The following is a 19,353-nucleotide window of genomic DNA, read 5'->3' as shown; positions in this document are numbered from 1 at the left end:
GAGTTTCCTATGCATAAGTTCTCATAAACAGAAAGAAAGCATATTCCTGGGCTTGTTTTGACTAGGGTGACCAGATGTCCTGTTTTTAAAGGGACAGTCCTGTGTTTAAGCCCTTGTGAAGGTGTCCCGACTTTTTCTTAAAAACAGGCAAATTGTCCCATATTTTGTGTCTCCCCCCTCATCAGTATTGGCGGGTGCTGCTGCTGGTCGGATCCCTGCTCGCCAGCTGCCTGCCCACCAGTGGTGAGTGGGGCGGGTCCAGTAGCCGACAATGGGGGTAGGTGTGCAAGGCTGGAGGCGGGGCAAAGCTGCAGCATGTGGGGCAAGCTGCACCCCCTGCTGGTCCATCAGTGCAGCCCCTGCTGCATGCTGGCTCTTGGTCAGCAGGGCCCTGTCCTCCGTCCCATTTCTGGCCGGCTCTGGCTGTGAGCTGCGGTAGCTGGTGATTGCAGGCAGGCGCCAGGCAGTGGCCGGATACGTGTTGCCTCTGCTGCCCACCCGTCGGCTCTTTACGTGCTCCCGCTCTCGCTGTCCTCTCCCTGTTTTCCCCCATCATACCCCGCAGCTCTGCTGCTCCTCCATATCCCCCCCAGCAAGGCACGTCCCACTCACAGCGCTGTGCGGAGAACCAGCCTTTAGTCGAAACATTCAGCTCATCAACAGCCTGGCCGTCAGGCTCCTTCCTTCCTCCCACTGCTTCTGGCTGGGCTGGCAACCCAGGAAAGCCCAAGACCCTCCGGCCCAGCGCACTGGCCAGGAGGAGCTAAGCAGTGCATGTGCCAAAGCCCCACACAGCGCTGGAATGGGGAAGCCTCTCCACCCCTCAGCTAAGCTCTGAAGTGGTGGGGCGGAAGCGATTTCCAGCCTGTTCGCACCCCAACTCTGCAGCCTCCATAGCACCCTCTTCACACATACCCTGACCGGGTCCTGGCCACAAGGAGGGCGGGGCTGCTCCTTCCCCTAGGCACCCTCCCCTGTTGAGCCACCTTTCTGGCCTGGTTCGCTGAAGCCCCTGCAGGCAGGTTTCCTGGGCCTTGGTGCACAATGCATCCATAGGGTTTAACCCCTTCCTACCTGTGCTGTAGCCAGGGGACAGGAGGTGGCTGGATTAGGTCAGTGGCCAGCAGCAGCCTGGAGGTGTTAGGTGCCTTTCAACACTGTGCGGGCAGGAAGGGATGGGAGCTGCTTCCAGCCACAGATGTGGGGGAAGGGAAGAGATGAACTCTGCAAAGACACAGGCCAGGTCATCCCTTCCCCAGCTCCTCCTCCCCTGCAGCTGGAAGCAGCTCCCATCCTTTCCCCCCTGCACAGTGCCGAAAGGCTGCTGCTGGCCATGTTCTGATGTGAAACCTGACAGACATCTGGGCACAGGGGGCATGTGACCCTGCGTGGGCCCCCCCACACACACTTGTTGCCTCGGGAAGACATGGTGCCAGGTAACAGGAGAGGCGGGTCTATCCCGTCAGGGCCGGTTCTAACTTTTTTGCCGCCCCAAGCAAAAAAAAAAAAAAAAGAGCACTGCCCCGCCATAACAACCCCCCGCCAGCGCCACCCCGCCAAAACAAAACCAACCCCCCGAGTGCTGCCCCACCCAACCAAAAACAACCCCCCCCCGAGCGCCGCCCTGCCCGACCAAAAACAACCCCCCCCAGCGCTGCCCCGCCGAACCAAAAACAACCACCCCGAGCGCCGCCCCGCTGAACCAAAAACAACCCCCCCGTGCGCCGCCCCGCCGAACCAAAAACACCCTCCCAAGCACCGAGCCAACGAACCAAAACCAACCCCCCCCAAGCGCCACCCTGCCGAATCAAAAACAACCCCCCTGAGCGCTGCCCCACCAAAACAAAAACAACCCCCCGAGCACTGCCCCGCAGAACCAAAAACAACCCCCCCCGAGCGCTGCCCCGCCGAACCAAAAACAACCCCCTCCCGAGTGCTGCCCCGCTGAACCAAAACCAACCCCCCTGTGCGCCACCCCGCCGAAACAAAAACTCCCCCCCGAGCGCCGCCCCGCCGAAACAAAAACAACCCCCCCGAGCGCTGCCTTCTGAAACAAAACAACCCCCCCAGCGCCGCGCCATTGAAACAAAAAGACCCCCGAGTGCTGCCCCACCGAAACAAAAAGACCCCCCCCCCGAGCGCTGCCCCGCCAAAACAAAAACAACCCCCCCCAGCGCTGCCCTGCCGGAACAAAAACAACCCCCCCTGAGCACCACCCCGCCGAACCAAAAACAACCACCCCGAGCGGCGCCCCGCCGAACCAAAAACAACCCCCCCGAGCGCCGCCCCACCGAACCAAAAACACCCTCCCAAGCACCGAGCCAACGAACCAAAACCAACCCCCCCCGAGCGCCACCCTGCCGAATCAAAAACAACCCCCCCGAGCGCTGCCCCACCAAAACAAAAACACCCCCCCGAGTGCTGCCCCGCCGAACCAAAAACAACCCCCCCAAGCGCCGCCCCACTGAACCAAAAACAACCCCCCGCGAGCGCTGCCCCGCCGAACCAAAAACAACCCCCCCTAGCACTGCCCCACTGCCTTCCGAAACAAAAACAACCCCACCAGAGCTGCCCACCAAAACAAAAACAACCCCCCGAGCGCTGCCCCGCAGAACCAAAAACAACCCCCCCGAGCGCTGCCCCGCCGAACCAAAAACAACCCCCTCCCGAGTGCTGCCCCGCTGAACCAAAACCAACCCCCCTGTGCGCCGCCCCGCTGAAACAAAAACACCCTCCCAAGTGCTGCCCCACCGAAACAAAAACAACCCCCCCCCAGCGCTGCCCCACCAAAACAAAAACAACCCCCCCTGAGCACCACCCCGCCGAACCAAAAACAACCACCCCGAGCGCCGCCCCGCTGAACCAAAAACAACCCCCCAGAGCGCCGCCCCGCCGAACCAAAAACACCCTCCCAAGCACCGAGCCAACGAACCAAAACCAACCCCCCCGAGCGCCACCCTGCCGAATCAAAAACAACCCCCCCGAGCACTGCCCCACCAAAACAAAAACACCCCCCCGAGTGCTGCCCCGCCGAACCAAAAACAACCCCCCCGAGCGCCACCCCGCTGAACCAAAAACAACCCCCCCGAGCGCCGCCCCGCTGAACCAAAAACACCCTCCCAAGCACCGAGCCGACAAACCAAAAACAACCCCCCCCCGAGTGCCGCCCTGCCGAACCAAAAAAAACCCCCCAAGTGCGGCCTTCCAAAACAAAAACAACCCCCCCAGCGCCGCCCCGACAATACAAAAACAACACCCCCCCCAGCGCCGCCCCGCTGAAACAAAAACACCCTCCCGAGTGCTGCCCCGCCGAAACAAAAACAACCCCCCCAGGCGCCGCCCCGCCGAACCAAAAAAAAACAAAACCCCTGAGCACCGCCCCGCCAAAACAAAACAAACAAGCAAAAAAAAACCCCTGAGTGCCGTCCCTTACAAGGTGCCACCCTAAGCACGTGCTTGGTTGGCTGGCGCCTGGAGCCGGCCCTGCATCCCGTACCAGGAGAGGGTCCATCCCAGGGGCCCAGCCAGACATGGAAAGTGGAGAGCGCTGGGCAGGAAAGGGAGGGTCGGTCAGTTACCCGGCTGTGTGAGAGAGGTGTACGGGAGTGTGTGTGTCATCCCTCCCCGTGTAAATCCTAAAGCCTTAAAGATAAGAAGATATATAAAAAGAATCCAACTACACAGTATTTCTTTTTTAACAGGAGCTCAGTCAACTTGATGTTAATTTGAACATTTGTACTGCATAGTTCTGATTTGATTGCCGTTGAACTCGCTTGAATATGAGTAATTTTACCAGGTGTCCCATATTCAGCAAAAGGAAATATGGTCACCCTAGTTTTGACCTTCCTTGAAGAGGTGGGAGAACCATCCTCACCAACTGAGAAACACTGCACTACAGCCAGTCAGTGGATAATCATGTGCATTTTTCAACATAGTAGTAAGTTTGCATTGGTAGTAGTGTATCATGAATGCAAGTGACTCATATTCTTTATATTCATGCAGGATGAGAAATTTTACGCACACAAAGAAAACTAAAGAAGCAATTCAGGGAGGATGAATGCAGTATCTTCAGTCCTGAAATATTTGTACACATTACATATTTATTAGATTTTTTGAAAGAGCAGCCTCTTTCTTGAACCATATATGCTTTTTGGTCTATGAACCCTAGAGCTGTTTATAAGAGTAAGGAGTATTCTCCTATTGAGATTTCAAAATGTGACAAAAAGGAAATGGCACACAGGCCAGGATTGTCATCAAACATAGAAGCTGGTCTGTTTTGGTAGCACATGTGGTCTTATTTTGAGAATGGTCACATTCATAAAACTAAATCCTTGTCTTGCTTTCCTAAATTCAGGAGATGCCTATGTACTGTGTTACAGCATAAAAATATAGTTACTGTTAAATTTGATTAGCTTGTAGCAATTTGCAAACTGAAGCTCTTTAGCTTGAAAGTACTATATAGTGCCCCCTTAAAATTGTGTGAATATTTTTGCATTGCTTATGAATGGTACATGGAGACTTTGGAGTTTATTTTAATCCTTTCTATTGAACACTAACCTCAATCATGCATGCAACAGTTCGATGGCAGTTCTATGTACATATGCCCTGATTCAAGTGATGCACTTAAGCATATCCTTAGCTTTAAGCACATGCATACGCTTATGTCTGTTCAGCAAATCTCTTACATTTGTGCTTAATTTTAAGCATGTGCTTAAATCCCATTAATTTTAGGCATGTGCTTAAATCTCATTATCTTCAGTGCTTAAGTACTTTGCTGAATAGAGATAGAGTTAGCATGCAGCTGAAGTTAAGCATATATAGGACCCTACCAAATTTACATCCATGAAAAACGGATCGTGAAATCTGGTCTCCCTTGTGAAATCTGTATGGTATAGGGCAGGGATCGGCAACCTTTGGCATGCAGCCCGCCAGGGTAAGCCCCCTGGTGGGCCGGGCCGGGCCGGTTTGTTTACCTACCGCGTCTGCAGGTTCGGCCGATCGTAGCTCCCACTGGCCGCGGTTTGCTGCTCCAGGTCAATGGGGGCTGCGGGAAGCGGCGGCCAGCACATCCCTTGGCCCACGCCACTTCCCGCAGCCCCCATTGGCCTGGAGCGGTGAACTGTGGCTACATGCGGTGGATGCAGCAGGTAAACAAACCGGCCCGGCCTGCCAGGGGGCTTACCCTGGCGGGCCGCGGGCCAAAGGTTGCCGATCCCTGCTGAAGGTTAAAAGAACAGATTTCACGGGGAGACCAGTGTTTCTCAAATTGGGGCTCCTGACCCAAAAAAAAGTAATGGCGGAGTGTCACAAGGTTATTTTAGGGGGGTCGTGGTATTGCCACCCTTACTTCTGTGCTGCTTTCAGAGCTGGGTGGCGGCTGCCACCAAGCGCCCAGCTCTGAAGGCAGCACCCCATCAGCAGCGGCGCAGAAGTAAGGATGGCAATGCCATACTATGCCACCGTTACTTCTATGATGCTGCCTTCAGAGTTATGTCAGGACCCCTACAGTTACAACACAGTGAAATTTCAGATTTAAATATCTGAAATCACGAAATTTACGATTTTTAAAATCCCATGACCGTGAAATTGACCAAAATGGACTGTGAATTTGATAGGGCCCTAAGCATGTGTTAAGGGTTTTTTGAGGTGGGCAGGAATAATTAAAGGAATGGATTTATAACTAAGAAAAAATGTCAGGTAGCCAAACAAACAAGTGGTCATTCTTTTCATTGGACTATTTTTACGCTTTTATCTGGAAATCTGTGTAACTAAAATGAAGATAGAATGCCCCTATTGATCTGAAGATTGATTTCCATGTATAGATCCCATACACACTGAAAGAAGAATACATTTTTGTGGGAACCATTTAAAACCAATTAAACATTTGGACAACCAGGATTATATATTCAGAAGGTTTTTCTGGCTTGGAGAAATTAGTCAGAAATTCTTTGTTTACCATTGGCACAATCCTGCTTTCACTGAGACTAGAATAAGGGTCCATATATCTATCCCATGCAATTTGTAAGACTTTGGGGGAAGGAACTGGGGAAACTGCTAAGGAGTTGCCTAAGTTCTTCATCCTTGAACCACTGCTATTGGAAGGGCACTTCTTTCTGTATCAGTTACTGTTACACCTTCTGCCCTCTCATCTAATGTTTAGGAGTAAGAAGCATAAACATACTGTCAGTGCTTGCTATACAGAAAAACAAGCAGGTGGGTCTGTGAGACCTGCACATCTAGCAGCCATCACCAGCAAAGAATCACAATCTGTGAAACACATATTGTTTCCTCTAAATTGAAGATCGGCATCTATGATATCCATTTTGTAACAACAGACTTTTTGGCAGCATGACAGAGTAGTATTAGTTGGTTCAAAGTAAACCAAGTCAAACAAGTTCATATTACATAAAAGTTTAAAGTCTATATACTTTAATGAGTCTCAAGTCCAAATGAAATACCATGCTGACTACTTTATTGTAATTTCATGATGTTCATTCTAATTTTAATCTAAAGATCTTTTTATAACTCACTAAAAAGTAGAGCTAGGGCCCCGTGTGCAAAATTCAGATTGGAATTCTAACTTCTTTGGAATTCAAAGGTGTTCAAATCAAGGAATTTAGTTCAGCACATGATAGGAAGAGGACAAACTGCAGGTTTTGGACTGAGAACTAAATATCAATTTGTTTAGGGCTTATACACATTTAGACTTTTGATTTGGGCCTTTCTTATTAAAACTTAAGAGAAAATGTGGCAACCCAGAAACATAGTGGGGTATGGAAACTCATAATAAGAAGTTTCTTCGAGCCATGGTTGTGAGGATGTAGGATAAAATTTTCGAAGTGCCTTCAGTGGGACTTAATCACTTAGATGTTTTTGAAAACTTCCTATCTGCTATTTGTACTATAATATTGATATCAAATATATTTTTCATAGCATAAAATTATATTTTTTTAAATTGTTAGGATTTTTGGATGCTTAAACCTGGCAGAATACTTAGTAAATCAATTTAGAGCCTGATAATGTTAGAAATTAACCCATGCAGACCAAAACCACCATAACTCTGCTCTCATGTAGATTGGTATAAATCAACAGTAACTCCACCATGTAAAAAATGGTGAAACATGAGAATCATGTCCCATGTTCCTTTAAATTAGCAATATCCATTTTTGTAAGAACTTGAAGGCCTCCGCATGGTATAAATATTTTTTAAAATATAAAAGCAGGATGTGTGTCATTAAGCTATTCTTAATAATTTAAAGTAAGTAATTATTTTATGCATCTTGTATGTATCTCTGTGTAGATTATTCACCTAACAGTAACATGAATTATGTGAGCCTACTGAGTCCTCATTGGATGGAGAAGAAGCAGTTTTTTAAATGTCTGTTTCTTTCTTTTTTTTCTTTCAGGGATTACAATGGTCGACACAGAAATGCCGTTTTGGCCCATTAATTTTGGAATTAGCCCAGTGGATCTGTCTGCCATGGAAGATCACTCTCATTCCTTCGACATAAAGCCCTTTACCACTGTTGATTTTTCTAGTATTTCTTCACCACACTATGAAGATATTCCTCTTGCAAGAACTGACCAGACAGCCATTGATTACAAATATGATATCAAGCTCCAGGAATGCCAAAGTATGCAGTTTCTTTTCACTTTTCAGGTTGTCCGAATTTGAATTGTTTAATTCTCTGGGAAGTGTACCCTCCACAAAAGATTTTTTAGAATTTGTTTCAGAATCTCCCTCTCTCCCAGATACCCTTGGAGTAAAATGTCCTTGAAGCTTTATTAAAAACCAAGCAAATTAGATGTTCTACATTTTATAAATTGGCCAGCATTTCCTAGCATATTACATAATATGCTAAGAACACCCATTGCATCCCAATGGCTAACAGGCTCATGGGTTTCGAGCTTGTCTACATTAGAGACATTTGCCGCAGTATGACTACATAGATATTCCTAATGTAGACAGGCCCTTGGAGTTTTGTGAGCATTCCCTTTGTATTGTTGCATGTAAACAAAGCAGCCCCTAGCTTCACAATTATGAATAAAATCCCAAATGGAACTTTTCCCATCTGGAAGGGAGGTGACTTGTCCCTAAGGACATGGTTACGCCACTCCTGCTGACAATCATACCACTGATCTTTTAGGCCAATGGGCCAGGCAAATGTTCACTGACTTCCCTGAGAGAACTTTAGGATTCGGCCCCATGTAATACTTTAAAATGATGTCAGAATGATTTACTTCTTTATCAACAACATCCAGAGTTTCTGATTTATATATGTTTGTCTCTTTTGTTTATAAGGTGAGTTAGAAATATGTCATAAAAACTGTATTAAAAAATTGCTTAAGGCCATGTGCCTCCTGTTAATGTTCAATGATCATAAGCAGTTCTTATTCTTTTTATAATTAATTATTCATCAAGTGGCAAATCCTGCCCTAAGTGTACAAGTCTGAAAGCCCTTGGCAGCAGAACTGGTATGGTCCTACTGTGTGCTGGGGAGCAAGATTTGGAGGACTCTTCAAAAGCGGGGTGCCCATCTGTGCAGCACAGGGACTTGCACCCCGAAGGGTCTTTGCACAGCAACACACAGTACTGTTTTGAAGGAGGGGCTGGAAGATTTGTCAATGTTCAAGTTCTCTAGTTCATCCATCCACACATATACCCTTCAGCCCCTCTCCACTTCCTCTAAAGGACCTGCTAGGGAAGCAGAAACTACTCCAGCCAATAGGCTGTCTCTCTGTAGCCTGGGGATGGACTCCTGCCCTCTTACCCCTCTCTCCCCCTTCCCATTGATCATCCCAGCACCCATCAAAGTTACTGTGGCATGGCACTGGAGACTGGATTCATCCCTAGAGATTTTACATAATGCGAACAGTAAACACACAAAGTAAAGTGCAAAAGTAACAGTAGGCATGAATCTGCTCCATGCAGGGAGAGCAAAAAGGTACTTGTTTGACTTTTGTGGGGAAAAATTAGCATCTTTTATTGTACAATACCAGCAAGTAACGGCTTACCCCACAGTGAGCAGAAGCTGACAGATAAAAGATGTCTATGCACAACCTAGACATTCATTGTCACTAAAGCACATAAGACAAACAAGACGCAGGCAAAATGGAATCACACAGACAAGGCTTCATGCAGAGATACAGCACCACAAAGATGATGGGATTAGGAGAATAGGAAATATACCATTATGAGAAGATTATCCCAGCCTTGTAGGGTGACCTGATGTCCCGATTTTATAGGGACAGTCCCGATTTTTAGGTCTTTTTCTTCTATAGGCTCCTATTACCCCTCCACCCCCATCCCGATTTTTCACGCTTGCTGTCTGGTAACCCTACAGCCTTGGTAACTCTTAGGAAAGAAAGTAGTAATAGTATAACACACTTAGCTTGATGAATGTGAGCCTAATCCATACAGCATATACTGGGTTTGCCACTGAAAAGGAAGCTTTTGCTTTATTGTTATATTATCTTTATTGCTTTGTTGTTCTGTTTCCCTATTTCTGGAATGTAATATTGCTATGATCTTATAATCTATTAAAATCAATGCTTCATTTTTATGTCCAACTCTATAAGTTGATGAAGAGTTGCCATATTTGTTTGTATTCGCTAAACTGTTTTAAAATTATAAAGGGCACTCTAATTAGTAATTTTCAGAGGGGTCAGAAGTAACAGTAACCTGCCTCTGGGGTTGAACTATATTTCCCAATACAGAGTGAAGTTTCTTAAGAGTTGAAGTGGCTCTAAAACACCAGCACAATCTGTATTTGACCAAATTATCCAACTGGGTAGCTCAAGTGAGTAGTTGTTTTTTAGACCTTATTAGGGATTCCAATCCCTGCCTCCCGGGGCTACTGCTGCCCTACACTTGTAGTAAGTACCACACACTCTTTGCAGAGTGAGGGAGGGAGGAAGATTCATGGAAGGCTACTATGTCAGGGAATAAATATGAAGTCCCCACTATGGAGGACAGTGATGTCCCCAACCTCAACCAATTCTGCACTACCAATATAAAGACTGGATCAATAGCCCCCTTTCTGCACCAGACCCTGCCATCTTCAAAATTGTTCAGCCTCATTCACAATCTACTAGATGGCTGCTTATGGCTTGTAGCCTTTTAAGGAGTTAATATTTACAGCTGTTTATCATTATTTTACTATTAATCAGGACAGAGAATTTTTGGCCCTATTTACTGTGGTTGTTAGTTATAATGAAAGTATTGGTCACTATTTCTTGACATCTTATTGACCTTTTAAAACAGATGATGAATTAATCTTTTAAAATCTCTTACATATGCAGGTGCAATCAAAATGGAGCCTCCTTCCCCACCTTATTTTTCAGAAAAAGTTCAGTTGTACAATAAACCTCCTGAAGAGACCTCCAATTCTCTCATGGCTATAGAATGCAGAGTATGTGGGGACAAGGCTTCTGGATTTCATTATGGCGTGCATGCATGTGAAGGTTGTAAGGTGGGTTGTCCCAATAATGTCTGCCTGAAATAAGAACATTCTATCATTTCCACGTTCTCATTTCTTGACTGCTGCCAAGAAATGCAGGTTGGTCACCTTAGCTGTGCTGCTGAATGTCCCTAGAAAAAGAATTCCATTCTACTGATTTTAGTAGAATATTAAAGACAGCAACACTATTCGGATATGCTGAAGGTCCAGTGGCAATGGAATTAACATATCAGCTGTGTCAAGTAGAACTGTTCTAACACTGAATGTGTGTAGAGTAGTAGATTCACCATTTTGTGTCCTAATTAATGTAAGTTTGGCTAACTTAGTAATGTCCCCTTTAGTTTTAACCCAGCTATTTCTCTGACCCTGACAGATGGTGCATCATTTTATTCCTCCAGGATTTCTCCTGTGCTTATCAATAATGTCCGTTAGCATGTGGATTAGCTGTGAACTCTGTGTGAATTCTCAGAAATAGGGAGTCTTTCCCAAATGTGCTCTGAATCCAAAGTTTCTCAGTTAGCTCTCCCATGCATTTGGTCTTTGCTCTAGGAGCGGAGGTTCTGTTTGTTTTGGTTTTTGTTTAGCAAGCCTGGATAGGGGTTTTTTTAATTATTTTATTACAGTTTTTCATACAGTACAAGGAGAAGCCACACTATGAAACCAGCACTGAGTTGTGGAGGAGGTGAGGGGGAGGGAAAGGAGAAACATTTAAATAATAGCTAAAATGTGATATACAAACCCCAATGCTCACCTCCTTTCACATGTGGTATCAAGTGTCCTTTGCAATCATACCTTCTTTATGTGTCCACTCAAATATGCATAAGAACATAAGAACGGCCATACTGGGTCAGACCAAAGGTCCATCTAGCCCAGTATCCTGTCTTCCAACAGTGGCCAATGCCAGGTGCCCCAGAGGGAATGAACAGAACAGGTAATCATCAAGTGATCCATCCCCAGTCCCAGATTCTGCCAAACAGAGGCTAAGGACACCATCCCTGTCCATCCTGGCTAGTAGCCCTTGATATACCTATCCTCCATGAATTTATCTAGTTCTTTTTTGAACCCTGTTATAGTCTTGGCCTTCACAACATCCTCTGGCAAGGAGTTCCACAGGTTGACTGTGCGTTGTGTGAAAAAATACTGCCTATTAATACTGCTGCTGTTAATTGCATATGGTGGCCCCTAGTTCATGTGTTATGAGAAGGAGTAAATAACACTTCCTTATTTACTTTCTCTACACCAGTCATGATTTTATAGACCTTTATCATATCCCCCCTTAGTTGTCTCTTTTCCAAGCTGAAAAGTCCCAGTCTTATTAATCTCTCCTCAGACAGCAGCCATTCCATACCCCTAATCGTTTTTGTTGCCCTTTTATGAACCTTTTCCAATTCCAATATATATTTTTTGAGATGAGGCGACCACATCTGCAGGCAGTATTCAAGATGTGGGCATACCATGGATTTAAATAGAGGCAATGTGATATTTTATATCTTATTATCTATCCCTTTCTTAATGATGCACAACATTCTGTTTGGTTTTTTGACTGCTGCTGCACATTGAATGGATGTTTTGAGAAAACTATCCACGGTGACTCCAAGATCTCTTTCTTGAGTGGTAACAGCTAATTTAGACCCCATCATTTTATATGTATAGTTCGGATTATGTTTTCCAAGGTGCATTACTTTGCATTTATCAACATTGAATTTCATTTGCCATTTTGTTGCCTAGTCACCCAGTTTTGACAGATCCTTTTGTAGCTCTTCGCAGTCTGCCTGGGACTTAACTATCTTGAGTACAGGGAAACCCCGCTATAACGCGGTGATTGGGGTCCAAAAAATTCAATCGCGATAAATGCGGGGTTGCGGTATAGCGGGGTTACGAAAATTTAGGAGCCACCTTTTGATCGCGTTATAGCCAAATTCGTGTTATCGCGGGGCGTGTTATAGCGGGGTTTCCCTGTAGTTTTGTATCATCTGCAATTTTGCCACCTCACTGTTCACCCCTTTTTCCAGATCATTTATGAATATATTAAATAGGACTGGGCCCAGTACAGACCCCTGGGGGACACCACTATTTACCTCTCTCTATTCTGAAAACTGACTATTTATTCCTACCCTTTGTTTCATCTTTTAACCAGTTACTAATCCATGAGAATCTTCCCTATTATCCCTTGACTGCTTACTTTGCTTAAGAGCCTTTGGTGAGGGACCTTGTCAAAGGCTTTCTGAAAATCTAAATACACTATATCCACTGGATTCCCCTTGTCCACATGCTTATTGACCCTCTCAAAGAATTCTAGGAGATTGGTGAGACATGATTTCCCTTTACAAAAAACATGTTGACTATTCCCCAACAAATTATGTTCATCTATGTGTCTGACCATTTTGTTCTTTACTATAGTTTCAACCTCTTTCCCTGGTACTGAAGTCAGGCTTACCGGCCTGTAATTGATGGGGTCACCTCTGGAACCCTTTTTAAAAATTGACGTCACATTAGCTATCCTCCAGTCATTTGGTACAGAAGCTGATTTACAGTTAATAGTCCTGCAATTTCACATTTGAGTTCCTTAAGAACTCTTGGGTGAATACCACCTGGTCCTGGTGACATATTACTATTTAGTTTATCAATTTGTTCCAAAACCTCCTCTATGACACCTCAATCTGGGACAGTTCCTCAGATTTGTCACCTAAAAAGAATGTCTCAGGTTTGGGAATATCTCTCATATCCTCAACTGTGAAGACCGACGCAAAGAATTCATTTAGTTTCTCCACAGTGCCCTCCTTTAGCATCTTGATCGTCTAGTGGCCCCACTGGTTGTTAGCAGGCTTCCTGCTTCTGATGTACTTAAAAAAATTTGTGCTATTACTTTTTGAGTCTTTGGCTAGCTATACTTCAAATTCTTTTTTGGCCTTCCTAATTATATTTTTACACTTCATTTGCCAGAGTTTATGCTCCTTTCTATTTTCCTCACTAGGATTTAACTTCCACTTTTTAAAGGATGCCTTTTTGCTTCTCACTGCTTTTTTTACTTTCTTGTTTAGCCACGGTGACTCTTTTTTGGTTCTTTTACTATGTTTTTTACTTTGGGGTATACATTTAAATTGAGCCTCTATTATGGGGCCTTTAAAAAGTTTCCATGCAGCTTGCAGGGATTTTACTTTTGACGCTGTACCTTTTAATTTCTGTTTAACTAACCTCATTTTTGTGTATTTCCTCTTTCTGAAATTAAATGCTACAGTGTTGGGCCACTGTGGTGTTTTCCCCTCCACAGGGATGTTAAATTTAATTATATTATGGTCACTATTACCAAGTGGTCCAGCTATATTTACCTCTTGGACCTGATCCTGTGCTCCACTTAGGACTAAATCAACAATTGTCTCTCCTCTTGTGGGTTCCAGGACTAGCTGCTCCAAGAAGCAGTGATTTAAGGTATCAAGAAACTTTTTCTCTGCATCCCGTACTGAGGTGATATGTACCCAGTCGATATGGGGATAGTTGAAATCCCCCATTATTATTGAGTTTTTTATTTTAATAGCCTCTCTAATTTCCCTGAACATTCCACAGTGACTATCACCATCCTGGTCAGGTGGTTGGTAATATATCCCTACTGCTATATTCTTATTATTTGAGCATGGAATTACTATCCATAGAGATTATATGCAAAACCATCTGGATCACAAAGGATACATAAGTATGGTCTTGTGAGATTCTGAAGAATCATTCAATAAAATATGAGATCTGTGTTCTGTTTAAAAGGGCACTGTCATGTAAAAAATTATTTATTTAAAACAAATTGCTCTTCATATATTAAAAACAGAACTTTATATTAAAATTGGAAGGATTTTAAAATCTAGTTTAATTTTTGTTATTTATGCTATTGATTTATTTTTCAAATTTTTCTCAGTTTGGTCAGTGAAAAGAGATTGGGTCCCAATCCTGCTATCATTGAAGTCACTCATAAAATTTGAATGTATTCTAATGGAAGCAAGATCAAGCTCTTACCCAATTTAATTTTTTAGTCAATCTCTAGGCAATTTAATATTCAGTCTATATTACTCTGATTTGCATTTTATACTCACTTTGCACAGTTGTAAATGGCTACACAAGATCGAAGGGCATTGGTGAATCAGGCCCTATGACTTTAAAAATTCATTGACTCCCTTTCAAAGCACCCACTGATGCCAGCTATGTTTAGAGTATACGAGACCTATAGGATAAGTGAGTGCTGTAGGGCTACACTGTCCTCAGTAATAGGGGATTACAGAGGCACAGACCTGCTCTGGTGTTAAACAAAATCTCAAAGGATTAAATTGTGAATCTATGAGAAATCCCTAGAAGAGCAATACATCTATTATCGATTACTTACGGTCAGAGTGAAATATATAAATAAGAAGTCAGCATAGTGCTTACAACTGAGCTGTGAGAAAAACTAGCTGTAACAAGGAAGGAACTGTAATAAACTTGGACATGCCTCATTAAAATAATCTGCATATGAATGATCTGAGAATACAACTCTAAACCATGAGATATGACCAGCAGTTTAATTATCGGCAAATATTGCACATGCCATGTGGGTTTAGTCAAAGACAATCCTAGTCTAATCCAGCAAATACAATAATCTATTAAGAAATACACTGCCTTTGGACTGTTCTATTGCTGCAATGTAATGGAATTTTTTAAAAATCATACATGTGCATTCATTGGATATTATTTACATTGTTCCTAACCAGCAAAAAACTTTCATCTATATGTAGAATTTAGAATGGATGCTAAAATCTAAACAACGATGTAAACCAAAATATTTTTTCTGCTTGTGTTTCAACCCCATAAGGCTTCAAGTAATAAAAAAGTGTTCTGAAAAGACAAGATTATGAATTTCCATAATGACCAGCAAAAATTTGTCTCCTTACAGGGCTACATTGCACTTTGCAGTAGTTATCCTGGCTATCATACCAATTTTAGAAGTTTCAGGTGCTTGTATATTTTGAAGACCTGTAAATTCAAAATAATAAGAGCAAACTGAACATTTCAAACATAAACAGATCCTGGAAATAAATATTACAAAAATAGTTTAGCAATAAAAACAGCCAAAGAAATAGAATAAATGAAGGAAAATAAATATTCTGTAAGTACATGGGCCACCAACAGTAAAAAGATTTGAAAATAATGAAGAAGCAGAGTTATTTAGAGAAAATAACTAAACCAACAACTAGCCCACAATCTTATGATTTGCTTGGGGGGGAATGATTTGCTTGAATTAAAAGAATGGGAAGATGGAAATTAAATGCTAATGTAATTTATAGAGAGGTATGAGTTCAGGTCAGGCATAAGCAGCAGGGGTTTATGAGGTCCTGTTTTTCATGCAATAAAAAGAACTGTGGAAATAAAGACAGAAAATATATGATGCAGAAGTAGAATGTCTTTCTTCATGGAATATTTTATGTTTTTCATGAGGCACCAGCAGCAGTTCTTTAAACTAGAGAGTGTGCAACCCATCCAGATGTATTTGCATATCATTCTTTTTTAAACTCCTGGATTCAGAGAGTGGATTGGGTTTGCTATGATCCATAGAATTTTTCTTACATCTGGTAATGAGTTCTGATATTTTGAAAATGTGCAGAATCTTAAAATGAGAAAGTTCTAACACACATTCTAAAACAAAGGTAGCTACAATATATTCAGTGTAGTGGAATCTGCCTTTCAAATGAGGCAGAGGCACTGGAAGATGTTTTAGACTGATCCTTTCCCATGCCTTTATTTTTATTGCAGGGTTTCTTTCGAAGAACAATCAGGTTAAAGCTAATCTATGACAGATGTGATCTGAATTGTCGCATTCATAAGAAAAGCAGGAATAAATGTCAGTATTGCAGATTTCAGAAATGCCTTGCAGTTGGCATGTCACATAATGGTAAGTACATGAATTGTCAGCACATATTGAAAAATATAATATTTTATCTGAAAAAAATCACAAATTAGATTATTATTTATTATTTATACTGCTAGAGGCCCACATTGTGATAGGTACTACAAAAGCATACAGTAGAACCTCAGAGTTACGAATACCAGAGTTACGAACTGACTGTCAACCACACACATCATTTGGAACCGGAGGTATGCAATCAGGCAACAACGGAGACGAAAAAAACAGCAAATACAATACAGTATTGTGTTAAACATAAACTACTAAAAAGATAAAGGGAAAGCATTTTTTGCATTCTTCATGTACTCATCACTAGTGCACCTGTTTATCTTTCTTTGCTTCACTGTATTACTTCTTGTCTAAATTGTGCTGTATTCCTTAATGCACCAGCCTTTTGCATTTAGGTCCAAAACCAGTGAGGATTCACCTTAATTCTGGAAAATGTTTTCTGTGGAGTATGGAATTTACCAAAAGTGTGTAAATAATAATAATTTCAATTTGCTGCACAGAACACCTATCCAGGTTTGGTAGCATTAATGATAATAAAGTCTCCTCATACTAGGACATTAGAAATGCATAATTGTAAACCAAGTGGTCACACTACTGGCCCACCCTATTCTTCCTCTTTCTTTCTGGTATGTGTAGAGCTGGCACTGTTGTCTGGAAGGAGTGTGGAATTCCTTTGCACACCCATTCTAGAGTTGCCCTCCCACCACCTAGCTTGACTGCGGTTCCTGATCTTTGAGAGCTTTCTTTAGCCTCTCCACCACCATTTCCTTTTTGTATACCCTCTGGATTTAGACTATAAAGAAGTGTACAGTTTTACAGTTGAACCCCTTACACTATGTAAGCAGATAGCACTAAAATCCTAGCATAGTATGATACTGTTCTGTGGCACAGGAAAATCTAGAAGGTTCCTGTGAACTTTAAAGTCAGTTTCTGAATTCCTATGAAAATACTTATTTCAGAATCTTTGAAGGGAGAGAGCCATATCCCATATGAAGATTCTTCACTCTTTTTTCTTGGCAAAGCCAAGTAAAAACAGGAATTAAATGTCATAACATAGAGACTTATGTAATTCTAAGAGTAAAGAATTGCAAACATGACTGGGAAAATAATTTCTCTGTGGTTTTTTTAAGACTTTCATTATTATCAGTATACAAAAATTAGTGTACTGTTCCCAAGAGGAAAGCTTAACTGTGGTTTCTGAAGTTAATACACTGAATTCAGTGAATACATTGGTATGGGAAATGTTTTCCTAATGGAAAATATGGTTTTCAAGTTTCTGGGATGCAACAGTAACTCTTAAAAATAAATCTCATTTTGAAAATACTTCTGTGGGTATTTTTATAGTAATTTTACCATGTTCTCTGGGGTTGGGGGGAACCTATTATTATTATTTTCAAGATGTGCGCCAGATACTCTTGTAAATGAGGGATATGGCTTCCACTAATGTCAGTGTGAGCCACGTGCACAACCAAGGGAGAATTTTGCCAATAGTGTATATTTTCAGGCACTCCGATCTTCTTAAGTGATATCTTTCTCTGTTTTGCTAGGCACAATGTCTTTATATTGCTCCGTGGCAGAAGGTCCCCTTGCCATGTATAAATTTAAAAATAGATTTGACAATAAAACATTAAATTTGTGCCTTTAAAGACAAAGCCTCATGCTGTGAGGACATATAGAAATGCAAAACTGGACTGGAAGCCACCACACACACTGGGCCTCTTTCTGATCTCTTTTGCAACAGTGTATACGGGAGTAACGCCATTGAATTTCTCTGGATTTTATACCCATGTAGAATGCAACTCATTGGGTCTGAAGATTCCAAGCCATGAAGATATTTAGCATTGATATGTTGTTGCAAAATATATAAATAGCTCACATTCAGGAGGGGGGGTCATAACCACATTTTGTCACATTTTGTACCATTTGAGTGGAGGTTAAAAAAGTATTCTCATGCTTTGGATGTTGTTTTCCTTTCCTTCTCCATCCATAAACACTAGACACTGTTTAACCCACAGTTGCTCATCTTATATTGCTATGTATCTCTCATGAGGAGTTCCCGTAATTTCAGTCAGAAGCTTGCTTAAATTTTCTTTCTCATTGAAATTACAGTTTACACAAAGTCAGCTCCTGTAGAGAGAAAAGGAGTACATATGGCAACTTCTTTTGTAAAGCACTACTTGGTGGCAAGGGGAGAATGAGTATTGTAGCTTTGTCCAGAGGAAAAAAAAATTATCTTGATGTGGCATCTTACTGTCATTAGAAAATGGGAATTACAATTAATCGTATCTTAAAAAAAAGACATTTAATATTTGCAGTCAAGCTGACAATATGAAACCAAAGCCTTTCTTACTTCAAAATATTCTTTGAAAATAAATATAAAATTATATACAGCTTCCCTCATTTGTCATTTGATATGTTTTCCCCCTATGTCACTGGAATTTAACTCTAAATTAAATTATACATAAATACATTCACATTCATAAAATCATAGGCACACTGAAAAATGGATAGAAGCCTTCAACCTTATTGATCAGCAGAGAAACAGAGTATCTCTTATGGCACTTTTTCTTGTGATTTTTATGCAAACAGCCTTTATAAAACTTTGATAAAGCATTTCTCCTTGACCAGTTCACAACCAATCAAGCTCACCCAAAATTTCCAATTTATAAAAAAAGAAAAAAGTGACCATTTCTGATGCAACTTCATTTTCCACGAGGCTTTTTGACATCTCTTTGTAAATTATACATTTTTGAAAGAAGCAGAAACCAAACAAATTAAATTTGGAAGTTGCAAAGAAAAAAATATTTTAAATACAAATAGCAATTTAAAAACTAAAATTAATACTATAGTACTTTTTATTCACAGATCTCAAAGGAGATCTCAAACTATCATTATCCCAAGCAAAAGAAAATAAATGAAATGTAAAAGAATTCATCTACTCAAAACAATTAACTGTAAATAAAA

At 42.2% G+C, this 19,353-nt stretch overlaps 1 protein-coding gene across 2 annotated transcripts in view; it reads left to right on the top strand.

Moving 5' to 3' along the window:
* The window catches only part of PPARG (peroxisome proliferator activated receptor gamma), a 106,727-nt gene that overhangs the window by 55,034 nt on the left and 32,340 nt on the right, over positions 1–19,353 (top strand). For both annotated transcript variants that reach the window (XM_024102870.3, XM_005309069.5), the window contains 3 exons: positions 7,407–7,634; positions 10,303–10,472; positions 16,230–16,368. In XM_024102870.3, the coding sequence (XP_023958638.1) occupies positions 7,415–7,634; positions 10,303–10,472; positions 16,230–16,368 (529 nt within the window). In that variant the 5' untranslated portion in view covers positions 7,407–7,414. The remainder of the gene's footprint in view (positions 1–7,406; positions 7,635–10,302; positions 10,473–16,229; positions 16,369–19,353) is intronic.

The sequence above is a fragment of the Chrysemys picta genome, chromosome 7, assembly GCF_011386835.1.
Source record: "Chrysemys picta bellii isolate R12L10 chromosome 7, ASM1138683v2, whole genome shotgun sequence".
In the NCBI taxonomy this organism is placed as follows: domain Eukaryota; kingdom Metazoa; phylum Chordata; order Testudines; family Emydidae; genus Chrysemys; species Chrysemys picta.
This window is presented reverse-complemented; position numbering and strand designations above follow the sequence as displayed.